At 35.1% G+C, this 19,132-nt stretch overlaps 1 protein-coding gene across 1 annotated transcript; it reads right to left on the reverse strand.

Moving 5' to 3' along the window:
• Positions 1-264: 264 nt before the first annotated feature.
• Positions 265-16,175, reverse strand: slc5a5 (solute carrier family 5 member 5). The gene is made up of 15 exons (XM_056463962.1): positions 15,819-16,175; positions 14,110-14,175; positions 13,864-13,915; positions 13,636-13,703; positions 13,272-13,426; positions 11,539-11,679; positions 10,491-10,620; positions 7,715-7,803; positions 7,528-7,640; positions 5,265-5,335; positions 3,339-3,425; positions 3,070-3,257; positions 2,876-2,970; positions 2,686-2,771; positions 265-450 (listed from the first exon to the last, which is right to left on the reverse strand). The coding sequence occupies exons 1-15, from the start codon at positions 16,173-16,175 to the stop codon at positions 343-345; spliced, it is 1,806 nt and encodes a 601-aa protein (XP_056319937.1). The 3' UTR covers positions 265-342.
• Between the last annotated feature and the right edge of the window lie 2,957 nt (positions 16,176-19,132).

Consider the following 19,132-nt stretch of genomic DNA (forward strand, 5'->3'; position numbering starts at 1 on the left):
CTACGGGTGTGATGCAGGTGTGTGATGAACAGAATCACCTTGTGCATGAAATTGTACCATGAAAGAAACTCTATTGTTTAATAGGTCAAAGAATCATCCATTGAATCAGGTGGTGATGGTGAGGTATTCAGTAATGTCAACCAAAAATGAAGATAACCAATTCATGTGACATATTTGATATGAGAGACTGTACAGAATGTCCTGCATGTTGTTATATAGAAAAGCTGTCTTTCATTTCATTTAGTACAGCCTCATTTGCTTTTCCACAAGAAGTCATTTTATTTGAATTAATCTGCATTTGGATATTAGTTTAAAATCAGACAAAACAAATCCTGCACATGTCTAAATTCCACCTTTGGTCAGTAAAACATCTTGTTTATCAGCAGCAATGGGGGAAAGTTTCTTCGGAGTCAGAAGGATTTCTGTGGGATTTGGTGTTATAGTTTCATTCTGTGGAGACAAGAATATGACTTCAGAAAATTTATTTTGTTAACCTAAAAATTTAAATAACGAAATAATACAATAATAAAACCTGAAAAAAGTCTCTTTAGCTCTTATATTTATTCATACACAATAAATAAATAAATAAATAAATAAATAAATAAATAAATAAATAAATAAATAAATACAATACAATACAATACAATACAATACAATAATATTGTGACGTATTATATTTCAAATTAAAATAACTCAGTGGTTAGCACTATCCCCTCACAGGTCGCTGGTTTGAGCCCCGGCTGGGTCAGTTGGCATTTCTGTATAGAGTTTGCATGTTCTCCCTGTGTTGGCGGTTGTTTCCTCCAGGTACTCTGGTTTCCCCCACAGTCCAAAGACATGTGGTACAGGTGAATTGGGTAAACTAAATTTTCTGTAGTGTATGTGTGTGAATGTGAGCGTGTATGGGTGTTTCCCAATACTGGGTTGCAGCTGGAAGGGCATCCGCTGTGTAAAACATATGCTTAGTTAGTTGTTAAACTAACTAAAAATCTACATTATCGATGCTGTTAAAGGGCCCTTATGAAACTGAAAATAGTCACATCAATGTTTCGCCGGAAGATTTCAGTGGCTGAACAACACTTCTGTGCATATAACCCATTCACAACACAATAAAATCTGCATTATCTTTGCGTGACTAAAATAGTTTTAAAACATAACATTACCTGTCTAAAAGAAATACTTCAGCCATGGTGTCATCCTTCCTTCAGCATGCAAAGTAACTCCAATATTGATTCAGAATTTTAACAAGTTTTGATTCAGCATTTGTTTTTACTGCTGTTTCTGTTTCTCTCTCTCTCTCTCTCTCTCTCTCTCTCTCTCTCTCTCTCTCTCTCTCTCTCTCTCTCTCTCTCTCAATTCAATTCAATAATTGCTTTATTGGCATGACAAATGTTACAAATGTATTGCCAAAGCAGTTATAAAGTTTAGATAAAAATAAAAAAAACATGCATATATAATAAAAACACAGTAAACAGTTGTAGTAGTTAAAAAAAGAGATATATAAATATAATAATTAAATAAAATTAGAAATAATATATCAAATTATCCAATATATCATATTATTATTCAATATATCACATTTTAATTCAATATGTTATATTATTATTCAATATATCAAATCATTCATATTATTCATTTATAACAATAAAAATAATAATAGATCATAATAAACTGTATATTTAACAATCAACATTTTAGGATAAAACTGTAAAAAAAAAAAAAATAATGATCTGTATATTTACAATGATCCAATTATAATCATCTAGATGGCAAATTCGAATTCAAAGTTGCTTTACTGGCGTGACAAATGTTACAAATGTATTGCCAAAGCATTTATAAAGTTTACATAAAAATCTCTCATTTAGATCATTTACTTTAATCATTACTATTGGAATGTGAAAAGACTTTCAACCAGCACAACAAAAAGTGATTCTGAAGACAGTCACCTACTGCACCTTTAACTAAACAATCTGACGAGGGGATGGAGACAATTATATCAAAGATTAACAAGATATTAAGTGTAAAGTAAGGTGACAGGAAGTGACATGAAAACACTGAACTGAAATATACAAAAACAGAAACCAGGGCATTACAACACTGAATAAGAACTAACAATGAACAAATCTATTTTCATTAACCAAAGTTAACAAAGATGAATAAATACTGTAATAAATGAACAGGTCATTGTTTGTTCTTGTCAGTAAACAAAGTAACTAATACAACCTTATTGTAGATCTTAACCTTTGTAATTGTATTTTTTCATTCATTCATTTTCCTCTGGCTTAGTCCCTTTATTCATCAGGGGTCGCCACAGCGGAATTAACCACCAACTTATCCACCATATGTTTTACACAGCTAATGGCCTTTCAGCTGCAACCCAGTACTGGGAAACATCCATACACTCTCACATTCACACACATACACTGCGGCCAATTTAGCTTATTCAATTCACCTGTACCACATGTCTTTGAGTTGTGGGGAAAACCGGAGCACCCATGGGAAACCCTCGCCAACATGGGGAAAATATACTAACTGACCCAGCCGGGACTCGAACCAGCGACCTTCTTTCTGTGTGGCAACAGTGCTAACCACTGAGCCACCCTAATTGTATTTAAATAATACTAAAATAACAACCGAATTCAGGTGGTAAGGTTTGAAGTACTGTAAGTTAACTATTAAACTTACCAAAATATGGCAAGATGCATCGCAGGTCTTTTGTTCCAAGTTCCACCGTAACAAACCTGGGCTGATAGAATCCTTCTTAGTTGGTCCTGTAATAATCCAACATATTGATCTGAGGCTAAAGTAAGATTTCATTTGTTTTATATTATTATGGATGTCCATGTAAACACTACTTTAAGCAGCGGTCTCCCACCTGTAATATAACTGACCACCACACCGACCAGCACGACAGCACTAGTTGAAAGAGCTCCAAAATACAGGTAGGATATTGAATAGATGTTTTGAAAGCTGCATGAATTTAGTTGGAAAAAGAAAACTCAGTTCCTGTGTTGAGAGCAGTGAAATACTTGCTGTGATCATTATAAAGTGTAATATACAGTATCTCACCGGTAATCCTGAGGGATTGATGAAGCTAGGACAGATGCTGTGGTGTTGAGCGTTGCATTGGTTGTCAGACACTGACCAGCACTAGTGGGCAAAACACCCATAATTTGTGGTGAAGGAGGATAAATCGTGCTTCCAACAGCAAGCCATAAAGACAGACAGAAACCCACTGCCACACCTGAGAAGACCCCCTGAAAAGTGTGAAAAATATTACACAGCCGTTCATTGGATTGGACAATATATACTGGATGGTGATGCTCGTGAAGTCATACTGGTTTATTTGTGGCAGGAACAAACATGCCGAGGACAAACGCTCCCAGGAGTGGACCGTTCACTACACCCATCACTGTGAACGAACCCTGGGGTTGACCGAGAAAAATAAAGCTGGTTAGAAAGCAGACGCACACTGTAAATTGAAACGCAAAACATGTTTCCATCCAAAGATGTGAATTCAAAAACTGGAATATTGCAGAAATCATTTGTGAATAAAGCACCATTTCAGTCCAAAGAGCCAAAAGGAAACAAAATCGTGTCGATGACCCAGTCTGTTGCGATTCATCGACTGCGTTCAGCGTGAGACAGAGAGAAATGTCCACCAACATTATCAACATTGTTAAAGTAGCCAGAGTGCAAAGTGTATGTGCGAGTCCAATGCAGGAGTGCATTAAAGCAATGCAGAGTAACACCAGCATATTGCTCCATTAAAAATAAGTAAAAACAGTGACAAACAATCAGTATTAAGCTACACAGCGGCAAAAGCCATACTATTTTGAAACTTGACCACAGCACGTGTGTAGGAACAGCTGACAGTGGCCATAGCAACGACAAACGACAGTGGATCGCGAGTTCACAAATATATTTAAATACGTTAACAAAGTGGCACGCGCCGCGTTTTCAATGTGGCTTTAGATGCGATATGAGAATATAAAGAGTTAACCAGATACAGTACAAGCGGTTACAGGTAACTAAACATAATTAAATACATAATTTGCAAGCTAGAGAAAACAAGGAGGCCACCATTTTAATCGCACTTAAGTTACTTACAGTTGTGAAATGGAGGAAGGAACTGATCCATGAACTGTGTACTGTAAAGTTCCTGTCAAGCTTTGACAAAGTCCCATATAGTCTCCTCTGATCCTTCCTCTAACAAACGGCTGATGAATCCCCCAATGTAAGCATGTAGATTGCTAAAACACTCGTCAGAAAAATGATGGGAACACAGCACAAGGCTGGGGCTATAATGCTGAGGTATTTTTGCAAAAATAAACTTCAATCACTGACTCTTCACAGCCTCATCTTTGGGTAGCGAAAATAACACTAACTTTCCCTCACACTTCAGAGCACAGTGTCTATGCGACTTGATTCAACCGAGATCTGCCACAGTGTTGGTCTTCCTCTTTTTCCTCTTCCCCGGGGGTTTCAATTTTCCCGGGTCTGCATGCGCAACAAATGGGCGGGGCTTGAGTTCCGTATCAATGTCACACCGGCACGGCTAAAGACTCGATACAGTGGTGAATTATTCGAACCACTATGAGTCGACTCTTTCATAGATGAATCAATAGTTTTAAACACGGTGCACTTTCGAATTTAAGCCTTAGCTGGATGTTTCACTTTACTTAGAGCTGTGTTACACATTGCATGGAAGGTCACTTTCAAAAACCGATAATAGGGGCTCTTTAAAATCTCGCCAGTGTTTCCAGTTGAAACCTAAAGTGGTTTTAAGGTCTTAAAATGTATGCAAAGAGTCTTAAAAAAGTTTTTAAAAAAGGTATTGTATTTCACTCTCTGATTCCTGTATAAGCCACCGCACATTCATTGTTTTTAAGTAAAGGTGCAAGTAATGTATTATATAAGAAAAAGGCTTACAGTGATTTCTCCTCCTGCAGCAAATAAGTTTTTCCTTTTTGATATTTGGCGCCAGTTCATAAGAAAGTGAAGATTTTGTTCTCTTTGACTCATTGGACTGAAACAACAAATATTTGATGCAATATTGCAGTTTTTGCTCATAAGTCTAATTTGCACCTTTGGACGAAAACAACTTCCATTGTAGTTATGCTCATTTTTTCTAATCAAATAATATGTTTATCCTACTCAGTTGGATACCTACTCTTGGCGTTTTTATGCAATATTCCAAAATGCGCATAAAAATAGGTGGATGGAAACATAGCTACTTCCTGCTTAAACATTACAGTTTATACCTGAAGGACTCCCCAGTCCAGCAGAGAGGAGAGTGCAGCCATTGTAATGCAGCCAAGCCCATAGAACAGCGCTGGTTTACACATGAAAACAAGCAAGAGTGAAAGGATTTTTTATTGTACTCGTACATGTATATCAAAGCAGATATTATTAGAGACTTGCAGAATCATATGATTGACTTACTTTAAATAAATCAATAATATAATAATCTCTTTTTAATGCATAAATGTAATTTTAGTATAAAAGAAGATTTTTAAAAGAAGATTTTAAGATGGATACCCTTTTGGACAGTAACATACAATCTTCATGACAAATAATTGAAGGAATTCACAAAAAAATAAAAATTTTATTATCATTTCTGACCCTCATCAGATTCATTCTAACCACTATGACTTTTTTCTTTTGTAAAACTAAATATTTTGAGGAATGCTGGTAGCCAAACAGTTTTGGTTATCATTTATATCCATTTTAGGGATGCTGTTGTTGTTGTTGTTTTATTAAAAGTACCACAACAAATACTAGCATTGCATAATTATATCAGATTCCAGATTATCATTTACAAGTAACTTAAAAACAATAAATTGATGGTAAAGCACAACATATAAACTAGTAAACTATTTCATTGTATGCAATTTGGGTTTTTTAATCCTCTTAAGGGTATAAGGTTATTTTTGTCATTCAAAACATCACAATAGATAGTAATGCAGATCAAAATTACGTTACATTGAACCCAGAAAGAACATAAAAAACATCAAAAAACACAATAAAAACCTAACATAATAAATAAGCTTTTGTATTTTCATTAATTTATAAAAATATACACTGTAAAACCCCAAGAGTTAAGGTAACTCAAACTGTTTGAGAAAACTGATTGCAGCAAACCATTTAAGTTCAAAAACTAATCCTAATAAGTTTTGTGAACTTACTCCATTTAAGTTGAAGTAATGAGGTGTTTAATTAACTAATTATCTTCACCACTGAGTTCAAAAACTTCAAATGAGTAGAATTAACTTTCAGTAAATTTTGTGTTGACTACACTCATTTCATTTGATAAAGTTGACTCTTGGGTTTTACAGTGTAGTTATAAATATAACCCAATAGAATAGTTATAATAACATCAGTATTGATAATATCAGTTTTGTAATAAAAAAGAAATATTTTTGTCTAAGTGTAAATAAGAAAAACAATGTTGTTGTATGTACTGTATGTGCACAGATGTATAGTCTTTCTTTACAAAGTAACATTTTCTCCTACTGGCATGGCATACATAAGACATTATCACCTATATCCAAAATCTTTAAGCTGCACAATTAATACATTTTAAACCACTTTTAGTACATCATTATTGTGTAAACAGGCCCTAAAAACATACTGTACTGTTAAAGTCAGAATTATTAGCCCTCCTGAATTGTTGGCCCGCCTGTAATAACTGATTTCTTTTACTGTATCTTTGCCATGAACACAGTACATAATATTTTACTAGATACTTTTAAAGATGTTTGTATTCAGCTTAAAGTGGAATTTAAAGGTTTAACTAGGTATCTAATTAATTAGATATAACGAGGTAAGTTAAGGTAATTGGGCAAGTCATTGTATAATGGTTTGTTTTGTAGACAATTGAAAAAAGTATTGCTTAAGGGTGCTAATAATTTTGACTTTAACCTCTTAAGGCTCAAGAGGTTTTTTTACATGCATTTTTTATTTCTCTTTGCTATTTGGGCTTATTAGAACCTAATTAGAATAAAAACCTAAGTATCATCTTTTAATACGATGTACTTTTAGAGAAAAATTATGTCCATATATGTGGACTCGTGGTCCGAATTTACATAAACACTTTTTTCCTGAATTTTTTTAATGCATATTTAACATAAATTTTCTTTTGAACTTGCTTTGACTATCAGAGATTAAAAACATTTTTTCCCCCCATTTTGGATAGTTAAAAATAGTGTTTGGGAGATTTCATATGCTGCAAAACAGTTACTGGATGACACTGTATGTCTGTAACAAAATATAAAACATATTAAATAGCCACTTAAGAGCTAAAATGTGCTGCTTTTATTCTAGCTAAAATAAAACAAATAAGACGTTCTCCAGAAGAAAACATATTGTAGGATTCACAATACTGTGAAAAATTCCTTACTCTGTTAAACATCATTTGGGAAATATTCAAAAAAAGATATTGACAAGTGGGCTAATAATTGTGACTTCAACTTTACATGTTTATATGTAACACAGAAAAGAGGTGTAAGTTGCATTTGGCCTTACATAAAGATCTGGACAGCATGAGTTGTTTTCTCTGTGAAATGGTGATTAACCATGGCTTCATCACGTCCTCCATAGTGACAGCAGCCATGGCATTGATGCTGGTGGAGACGGTACTGTGGAAACAGAAGAGAGAGGTTTCGTAACCAGTAGTCAACGCCTCACTGAATATTCTGACTGGTTCAGGCACCTTAAAGTCCCACTGTAGGCACAAGCTAGAAAAAGACCCGGGAAGCCTGGATGATTCCGGAAAATGTCCAAAACCAGGTACGGCATGTACTGTGAAAAGTTGGGTTGAACAATTATACATTCAACAAATGCATTCAGAGTTTTAGATTTTTTTTAGTAGGGCTGCACGATATTGGAAAAACATTATTTTGTGATATACATTGCAATTTCACCAGATGACTAAATATCTCTATTTGGAAAGAATTTATAATGGTAAATCGATTGGGTAATAAACAATCTATAAACTTTTAGGGTCCCCCAATACATTTTCATTGTGATCTGTGCTATTTGCAGTATGTTTCTTTATTTGCATGTGTTGTAAATATTTCCATGCACTTGTTTAGTCAGAGATTGATGAATTAATGTTTACTATTTGGATCTCCATCAAATCTAATAAACTATAAACTTTTTGGGGTCCGCAGACACATTTTCGCTGTTGTCTATGCTACTTGCAGTGCGTTTCTGTATTTGCATGTGTTGTGAGTATTTTCATGCATAACAATCTATAAATACAATTATAAGTCAAGAAAAAGATACAACTGAAATAAAGTCTAACAGTACTGTACATCAACTGAATGATAAAAATAAAAATAATTCAATAAAATTAATAGTAGTTAAAGTCTCAAATGGTTCAATTTCTTATACCGGAATGTTTTTAAAATAATTATACAATCACAGGCATCAAAAACACATGCAAATGATAAGTTATAATACAAACTCAACATTGCATATCCTGCGATGTGACTATTGTGAATGATCACACTGCAATATTGATGCTGAACTGATATATTGCGCAGCTCTATTTTGTAGCATTTATTATATAAGGAATAACATTAGTAAGAGTGTATTATTGATTTGAAATATGTTATTTAATCAGGTAAAATACTAATCAGTATGTCAAGCAGTATTTGAATTTTCATGTTATCCCTGTATTGACCTTTTTATACAATGCAGAAGTGCGCTCGTTTTTGCAATTGTTTTAGAACTTCCCATTTAGCTGCCTATGGGACAAATGACTAGGAATAATAAACGGCAGAAAACAGTCAAACTCCTTGCTCTCCAAACAAGTGTGTTCATGACTATACATAAAAAGTAGAATAATATATTAAGGAAATGTTAGTTTGCAACATCAAGCAGCATAACGTGCTGTTTTTAACTTCTAAAAATCAGTGGAAGTGAAAGAGACTGTGAGTCTTAAACCAAAAAGATTCTAATGATTGCGCCTGCTCATATGTTAAGAATAAGGTCAATAAATATGAATATTTAAATATGAATTCTGAAAAATATGAAATCAAATGTGTTCGCAGTGAGTAGACTTTCCATTTTGACATATCTGAAATTGCACCCTATACCGTCATTCACTATTCCCTACATTAGTCCACTAATATAGACCACTTAAATTACAGTAAAATTAAATAATTTATTTTAAAACGTACACTAATAGGAATCCACTGTGGAATCATCTCATAGTAAGATGTGGAAGGTCATTGGGCATGCAAACTCTCACAGTGCATTATGGGTATTTTCTAGACTGTAAAAAAATTACTGTAATATTTACAGTATTACTGGCAATTTTGGTTGTGCAATGTAAATTAACAATTAGAATTCTGCTGTAGTTTTACAGCACAATTGTAAATGTTAATTTACAGTGCGCTTGTAAATTTGACAATATTACTGGCAACCAAAATAGCAAGTAATACTGTATATATTACAGTAATTTTTACAGTGTAGCTACTGAGCATACATCTGTTGTACACTCATTATTGCAGTGCATTGTGGGATTAATTAAGTGCACTGCAGAGCGTCTACTATGACCGCGTTGCAATCCATGCAAGCTTCCCTTGTTCCCTCTGGAGAATCCAAAGACTATAGAATACACAAGACATGTCACTCGTATCTTTTTGAATGGGGAAACGTGTAGCTGTCAATATGGTGAATAAAGCTCCGCCTACTAATACAGGAGCCAATCATCAATCACTATATAGTGTAAAAAGCCTGCCTTCTAGTACAGGAGCCAATCATCGATCGCTATAGACTGACGATACTCTGGGGGAGGGGCTTGGACCAGACGTGAGTTTCGGCAGATTTTGCTTGATTTGGACGTTTAGAAATGAAATTAAAGCGATAGTTGTTGTTTATTTCTATTGGTGATTCCTAATATGAAATTCAATCGTAACCTTTGGTAAGAAATTTTGGAGAATTTAATGTTTCCCCATTCAGACAGAATGCCAGAGAGGCGTTTCAAAGATGGCCACCGAGTGAAATGACTTGCCTTAAAGGGACTTTGGGAGAATCCCCAAACACCACTTTTAAGTGAGTTCCACTTCATCAAGTGAACGAGAGAAGCTTACATGGATATACCCTCGATCCATCAAAATCAAGGGAACGAGTCTGCTTCATATGTTCAGTCCAGTTTCTATACGTCCCAGAATGTGATTGTGAAGTCACAACAGTTTAGTTCCCAAAAGCTCAAGTCTTTAGGGCATTCCCATTCAGATGTTCTGCCAGTAGTGGACACTTGCGTAACATTATCAATGACGTGCATTCGAAAGAAGGAGAAGTAGGGAAGTTAGCGAGCGAAGGGCATCAAAACTTGGAGTACTGGAGTGCAGCCAAAGTTTTCTGACACCACTACAAATGGCGGCTCCCTCAAACAGTGCACTACTTAAGGATATAAGGGGTGATTTCAAATTCAGAGTCTCCTACAAAAGAGTGTAATTCTGCAGGTATTAATTTACCTGATCAGGTGCTGATATTCTGCCGGTCTTCAGTGGGTCACAGTTGGAGTATAAAGCAAACATCACAATTCCACAGGTGGCGGCACTGCTCACAATCAGACACAGACCCACCTGATTCACCAGCAGCGCCCTGCAGCAAAATAGTGAGACTCAGTGCATCTGTATCTCAGAAAAATGGCAATATACATGACAATATTGACTATTGCTTTTAGCATATTTAGCAGAAATTGAATGTTAAATGAAGCTAAATTGGTGGCATGGTGGCTCAGTGGTTAGCACTGTCGCCTCACAGCAAGAAGGTCGCTGATTCGAGTGCTGGCTAGGCCAGTTGGCATTTTTGTGTGGAGTTTGCATGTTCTTCCTGTGTTTGTGTGTGTTTCCTCCGGGTGCTCCAGTGTCCCCCACAGTCCAAAGACTTGCACTATAGGTAAACTGGATGAACTAAATTGGCCGTAGTGTATGAGTGTGATTGTGAGTGTGTATGGGTGTTTCCCGGTGCTAGGTTGCAGCTGGAAGGGCATCCACTGCGTAAAACAGATGCTGGAATAGTTGGTGGTGACCACTGTGGCGACCTTTGATAAATAAGGGACTAAGCCAAGGGAAAATGAATGTGTGATGTTTTATAAACAAATTTCTGGAGGAGCACGATCAGTCTTTGACTAGGCTAATTCATCACACACACAATCATTCTATTATCCAATCAGCTCAAGAGCAAACCCCTATAAATAATCAAACAGGTCATACCTCCATTTTCTCTTGACTTCAGCGTCCCTCCACCACCCCAACTCCACACTATTAAACCAGATACCTATTTAAATTTGAGGGGGGAGCGTTCTGGAGCCGGGCTAAACACTGCGCTCGGACCCTATCTCTCTTTATCCTGATAAGGGGAATAACACGAGTTAGGGTGTCTTCCCGAGCTCAGAGCCCTCTCCCCGGACAGCATGGCAAATACGCATATTCTATTCAGTCAAATATCTGTGAGTGTGAACTCGTGAAATGAAACTAAATTTAGATGTTCAGATGCTTCACTGATTTATTCTCTCACAGTTGGGCTTGTTTCTCAGTTCTGCATGATATGTATCGCTGTACTTGGGCCTGATTGGCTCCATACATGGATAACCAGACCATAGTGCCGCCCACTGTGAAGCTCCAAAATGAATACCGCCTTTGAGGGTCTATTGCAAAACTGTGACACACAAAGAGAACAAGCAATCAAATATTTTTAATATAGATCAGTTAATCTGTGAATTTAACAGATTTCGCAGATATTTACAACTGAAGACAAAAGTATTAGCCCTCCTGTGAAATATTTCCCAAGTGCTGTTTAACAGAGCAAGAAAATTTTCACAGTATTTACTAATATATATATTTTTTGCTTCTCGAGAAAGTATTTATTTAAGTTTGACTGGAGCAAAATAATTGTAAAAAATTAAGGTCAAACAAAACAAAATGACCTGCCAAGTTAACCTAATTTACATAGTAAAGCCTTTAAATTGTTGCAAAATAACTAGTAAAATATGATCTACTGTCATCATGGCAAAGGCAGAGGTTATTAAAAAATCTATATTAAAAATGAGTTACTAGAAATTATTTAGTTTAGTATTAAAAGCTATTAAAACTATTATGTTTAAAAATCTGTTAAAAAATCTTGGAAAATATTTGAAAAACTATTACAGTTTCAGATTTCCCAGTACTGGGTTGCAGCTGGAAGGGCATCCACTGCATAAAACATATGCCGGAATAGTTTAGTAAAGCATACACTCAGTGCACCACTTAGTGGGCTTCCACACAGGTTCTGCATCTTGTTTATATACACTATGAACAGCAGCTATGCTAATTATTCTCTTTATTCTCCATTACCACCTGGGGATTCTCTTCCCGAGGCCCTCAGACTATGCAGAGTCACTGATTCGATCCAAGACCAACGACAAGATGATCCCAAGGTTTCCATATCCTGGACCAGGCCGTATCCTGAGCAGCTACTGTGGTGGTCATAGAGGAGTGGAGAGCATGAGTCTGATTCCTGTGACGCTCCAGGGACAGACGAGTCTTTGCTGAGGCCAGCTTCCAGCCTCCGCCACTGAGACTGCAGCTCTGCACAAGACGTTTTAAAGCGGAGAAATTAAAATGATCGTGCCCAACTGAGCCTGGTTTCTCTCAAGGTTTTTTTTTCTTCACTTTCGCCATTTAGTGAAGTTTTCTTTTTCCCTCTCCGCTGTCGCCACTGGCTTGCATGGTTCGGGATCTATAGAGCTGCGCATCGTTGGATTTGCTCTTCAGTATTTGGACTCTCAGTAGTGATTATTAAACCACACTGAACTGAGCTAAACTGAACTGAACTTAAACACTACAAACTGAACTACACTGTTCCTATTTACTGTGACCTTTTATGTGAAGCTGCTTTGACACAATCTACATTGTATAAGCGCTATACAAATAAAGGTGAATTGAAATTGAATTAAATAGTTGGTGGTTCATTCCACTGTAGCGACCCCCTGATAAATACACTGTAAAAAAAAACAAAGTTGACTCAACTTTTTTAAGACAACAAACTTCAGGACGTTATTGAGTTGACTCAACTTTCAACCCAATTACTCAATTTACATTGAGTAAACTCAAAAATGTCCTGAAGTTTGTTGCCTTAAAATTTTAAGTTGTTGACTTTTTTTTTTTTTTTACAGTGTAAGGGACTAAGCCGAAGGAAAATGAATGATTGGATGAATTAAAATTTTCAGAGGAGGGCTAATAATTTCTGCTTTTACTGTATATTGTTCATACTCATTAAAATTGATGCGGGATCCATTGTTGGCAATCTCTAAAACTCTGGCAGGCCCTCCTGCCAATATGGTGCCCTGAATGAAGACTGCAATGAACCCAGAGAGCATGACTACAATCTGAAACACATCAGTCCAGATTACAGCCTTCATGCCACCCTGGGGGAAAACAGAAATGCAATAGTATGTTTACAAGCAAACATCCACAGGGTCATGCAGATGTTTTCTGATTAATGATGTCTTTTTACTGTGCCAAACTGAAATATACATATATTTGCAGACCAAAAATGTATTTTTTTTTATTTTATATTTTGTCTCATAATATTTTTAACCATCATATCTGGCAAGATTTCAAAAACTGGCCTTACCACTGTGGTGTAAAATGTGCAGATGAGCCCAGTTGAGAAAAGAGACGCCCACATATTTAGGCCTGTGGCTTTATTCAGGAAAGGAGAAAAGAGTGATTAGAATAAAAGGCCTAAAGCAAACACATAACTTTGACCTACTTATTTGCCATCCAACTTGACTGAGATAAAATGGACACATGAAGCTATCAGCGTAATTCAATTGAAAGAACATCAATTTATTTCATTTGCCTTGATTCAAGATGACTGCAGGAGCAAAGATCACTATTCCAGTGTAGAGGAGCTGCAACAACAAGCAAACATACACACATATACATCAGAAACAAATCTAACACTAATAGAAACACAAATATTGGTATTAAAGTATGATAAACTATGCTTTATTGATCAGCGTTTTACATATATTATTTTAATCTCATGCAAAATGTTATTAGATTTCATTTATGAACATGATTTTGATGATATGATGATACTTACAGTTGCTACAATGAACTGCAAACTTCCCAAGAGCTGCATCCCTCTGCCAAACCTCATTCCTAAATACTGATACACAAATACATTTATTAAATCCTGGCTTTTAGACACACACAGACTTGTACAGCTATCTTTAGGGGACTTTCTAGGCATTATGATTTTTATACTGTACAGACTGGATATTCTATCCGCCTACCCCTAAACTCAATGCTCACAGGAAACAATATGCATTTTTACACTTTTAAAATACTTGATTCTGTGTGATTATGAGCTGTTTTCCTCATTGGGACAAAAAAAGTCCTCACAAATTCACAATTTAATAGTATTGCTACTTGAGGGGATGTTTGTTCTTGTTTGTAAAATTTTAGTGGGCCCCCCTAGTCATTAGTGGCTGGGGAGCTTACCGTCACAGGGCTCCTTAATTGCCAGGGCCTTATGCACTCTGTCCCCCTTTTCCCCCCACTAGCTACGCCCCTGCAAGGCACACACACGGTGCAGTAGTGACCAAAAGTGTGCACATGCTCATTGAAGGAACATTAAATATACAGAAAAATCAAATGCTTTAAAAAATTTTTTTGCAATAGTGATATACAGCAGCTGAAGTGTAATAGTAGTCTTTCAGTTTTGGACCAGTACATTTCATCGCTTATCATCACATTACTGAGATTCTTTGTGCAGGTGCATCTGACTAAGAAATGCAAGAAATTTAATAATAATGGTATGCAGTTTATGTGAAGTATATATGAAATTTTATATAAAAATAATTAGAATTTTGTATACTGCAAATAAATTTCATTTTTGAGTGATCATTTCAAAATTGCAATTAAAATATCTATATATATATATATATATATATATATATATATATATATATATATACATATACATACATACATACATACATACATGCATACACACACATATAATTTAACACACATATAATTTAATTGCAATTTTGAAATGATCACTCAAAAATGAAATTTATTTGCAGTATACAAAATTCTAATTATTTTTATATAAAATTTCATATATACTTCACATAAACTGCATATATATGCACACATATATATATATATATATATATATATATATATATATATATATATATATATATATATATATATATATATATATATTTATGAACATGATTTTGATGATATGATGATACTATATATATATATATATATATATATATATATATATATATATATATATATATATACATATATATACATATATATACATATATATATACATATATACATATATATATACATATACAGTGCTCAGCATATATAAGTACATCCCTCACAAATCTATCTTCTAAATTTCCTATAGCTATACAATATTATATTTGTGCATGTACATTAGATAAGTCAGTACTGAAGCCAAATTTGGAGCTTATCTAACAAAATAACTTACGGTAACGGTCCAAAAACTAGTACAGATTTATTTTATAGAAAAATATTAAATTTAAAAAAGAGGAAAAATCAAGAGAAACTTGAGTTGAAATTTTGTAGGTTGTATTTTTTTTCAATATTTAGCTTGAATTTAATTGTATTCTTTTCAATTTTTTGGTGACTAAAATATGATTTTAATCATAAATTCTAACGCATGGAAAATAATAATAAAATCTCAATTACGATTTTATAATTTTGATTGTAGACCTATACATTGCAAATCTACTAAAATAAAAACAGACGAGTTCAAACCTGGCTTGAGCTGGTGATTTTGAGACGATAAAACACAGGAACGAACAGAACGGCCGTCATGAGGGAGTTGAGCCCTTGTCCCAGGCACATATACAGGAACTTGAAGCCATACAAATATGCCTCTGAAGGCACACCAAGCACCTGTACAGCTGACATAAAGCTGGCACAGAGCGACAGTCCAACCGGCACAGCAGAGAATCCCCTGCCGCCTGTGAAGAAGCTGTCCACATTAGAGCGACCCGGGTTCCTTCTCAAAGACTGGAACAGACCGATGCCCACCGACACTCCCAGCATTGCAGCAAATACAGCATAATCCACCAAACAGAAGCCCGGTGGTCTGTCAGACTCCATAGCCATTGTGCTGTCTGTTGTTTAGACCCAGCCAGAGCCTAAAAGAGTGTGCTCCTTCTCTTCAAGAGACTTTCAGCTGTAACAACAAACAAATTAACACACATTCTCAATCGACCCCCTGTTACAGTATGTTCTCCTGACTTTAAAACATTAGGGATCACGCAGTGTGCACCATGTCATTTGAGGTAAGAGCTGATTAAATGATTAAGTGCACAATAAAATATGCCAGTGTTACCTAAATACTTAAATCCTTACCTTTGTTTTGAGACCAAATCAAAAATCTCTAGTTTTTCTTGTTCATGAGTGTTTGAGAAGACCAAATTCCATTGTCACTGATGATGAGTGGTGTTGGTTTTAAAAAAATGGTCACTGTCACGGACCACTTTGGAAATTGTGCGAGTGAGTATTTGCTCAGGTGGAGGTGGATTGATTTTCCTGGGCTGATCATTTGGATAATCTGAGGCAGTCTTGTGGGAGGGATTTAGGAATTAATGTGATGTTGTAGGGTGGAGAATGCTACAATTGACATTAAAGAGGTGGAGTCATTTGACTGGGGTTCAAGACTTTTGGTCAAGATTTCATGACAAAGTATGTGGTGACGTGAAAAAAATAGTTGATCCATATATAAATATATTTATTTATATATATATATTTATATATATATATATATATATATATATATATATATATATATATATATATATATATATATATATATATATATATGTATATATATATATATATATGTATATATATATATATATATGTATATATATATATATATATATATATATATATATATATATATATATATATGTATATATATATATATGTATATATATATATATGTATATATATATATATGTATATATATATATATATATATATATATATATGTATATATATATATATATATATATATATATATATATATATATATATATATATATACATAAATCATTGGTGCTAGATGGGCTGGTCTGAGTATTTCATAAACTGCTAATCTACTGGAATCTTCACGCACAACCATCTCTAGGGTTTACAGAGAATGGTCCAAAAAAGAGAAAATATCCAGTGAGCGGCATTTCTGTGTGCGCAAATGCCTTGTTGATGCCAGAGGTCAGAGGAGAATGGCCAGACTGGTCCGAGCTGATAGAAAGGCAACAGTTAACTTAAATAACCACTCGTTTCAACCGAGGTATGCAGAAAAGCATCTCTGAACACACAGCACGTCAAACCTTGAGGCAGATGGGCTACAGCAGCAGAAGATCACACTGGGTGAAGAATAGAAAACTGAGGCTACAATTCACACAGGCTCACCAAATTTGGACAATAGAAGACTGGAAAAACATTGCCTGGTCTGATGAGTCTCGATTTCTGCTGTGTCATTCAGGATGGTAGGGTCAAAAATTGACCGCCTTGTATCAACGGTTCAGGCTGGTAGTGGTGATGTAATGGTGTGGGGGATATTTTCTTGGCCCACTTTGGGCCCATTAGTACCAATTGAGCATCGTGTCAACGCCACAGCCTACCTGAATATTGTTACTGACCATGTCCATCCCTTTATGACCACAGTGTACCCATCTTCTGATGGCTACTTGCAGCAGGATAACGTGCCATGTCATAGAGCGCTAATCATCTCAGACTGGTTTCTTGAACATGACAATGAGTTCACTGTACTCAAATGGCATCCACAGTCACCAGAGCTCAAACCAATAGAGCACCTTTGGGCTTTTGTGATGTGGTGGAACAGGAGATTCGCATCATGGATGTGCAGCCAACAAATCTGCAACAACTGCGTGATGCTATGATGTCAATATGGGCCAAAATTTCTGAGGAATATTTATAGTACCCTATATGGCACGAAGGATTAAGGCAGTTTGAAAGGTGAAAGGGGGTCCAACCCGGTACTAGTAAGGTGTATATATATGAAATTAGCACCAAGGTCATGGATGGCTCAAGTTTGAGTAAATTCACAGATTATTGAAATCTTGGGTATGCTATATCTATCATTTGAGCTTCTTTTTAAAAAAGACCAATTTTCCTTAAAATTTCCAATAAAGATTGTCTTTGAAATGTTCTGGTGATACAAAATACTTAAATAAAAATATAGAAATAAGATTTTAAATTATGTATATAAAAATGCCGATGCCGGTGCAGTTGCTAATTAAATTAAAACAAGTGGCCTAAACATTCAATTAAAAAATACAACATGAAAAATGCTAATGAATTTAAATAAATACTAGTGTTTTAATATACAGTAAAGTATGTGAACATTAGTAAAGTACCTGAATTAATTAATTAATTAAATAATTAATTTCTGTGGAAGTTTTGCATGCTATTTAACACAGTACTATAGTATTAAAAACAAATTACCCATACTGTAGGTTCTACAATAATAGGCTATATTATATTACAATACACCACAGTTTACTGTAGTAAAAACTAAAGCACACTACAGTTTTTATTTACAGGTACTAATCAGTTCACAGTATGCTTTAGCATTCATTAAAGAGTTGTAAACACAGTGTAATGTAAAACTACAGCATGGTTCAAAAAGACATTATAGTATTGTACTATTGTACTTGTATTGTATACTGTAGTATTTTTTACATTTTGGTTGCAAAGTAAAATGGGACCATAAGCTTGCACACAACAGGAATTCAGTTTTATATTTAGTAAATTCCTTAGACATTCCCCCAGTGTTTGCTGGTTAATGAGTCTATTAATCGAGTATTAATCTGGGTGGTAGATATCGTGTAGGATCACACACATATTCGGATTTTTGTACCTTTTGACAAAGCGTGTAAAATCTGTACCGCATGGCGTTCTTCTTTCACCATGCGTGTGGTACATAGACTGTAAAATATAGTGTGGTAGTGTGGGGAGACCAAGCGGCAACCTCCCGCTCTCCCTCGGGAGGCCAATACGGAAGTAACTGAAACTGCAATTCATCAAAATTC

This window comes from Danio aesculapii, chromosome 8 (genome assembly GCF_903798145.1).
Source record: "Danio aesculapii chromosome 8, fDanAes4.1, whole genome shotgun sequence".
In the NCBI taxonomy this organism is placed as follows: Eukaryota; Metazoa; Chordata; class Actinopteri; order Cypriniformes; family Danionidae; genus Danio; species Danio aesculapii.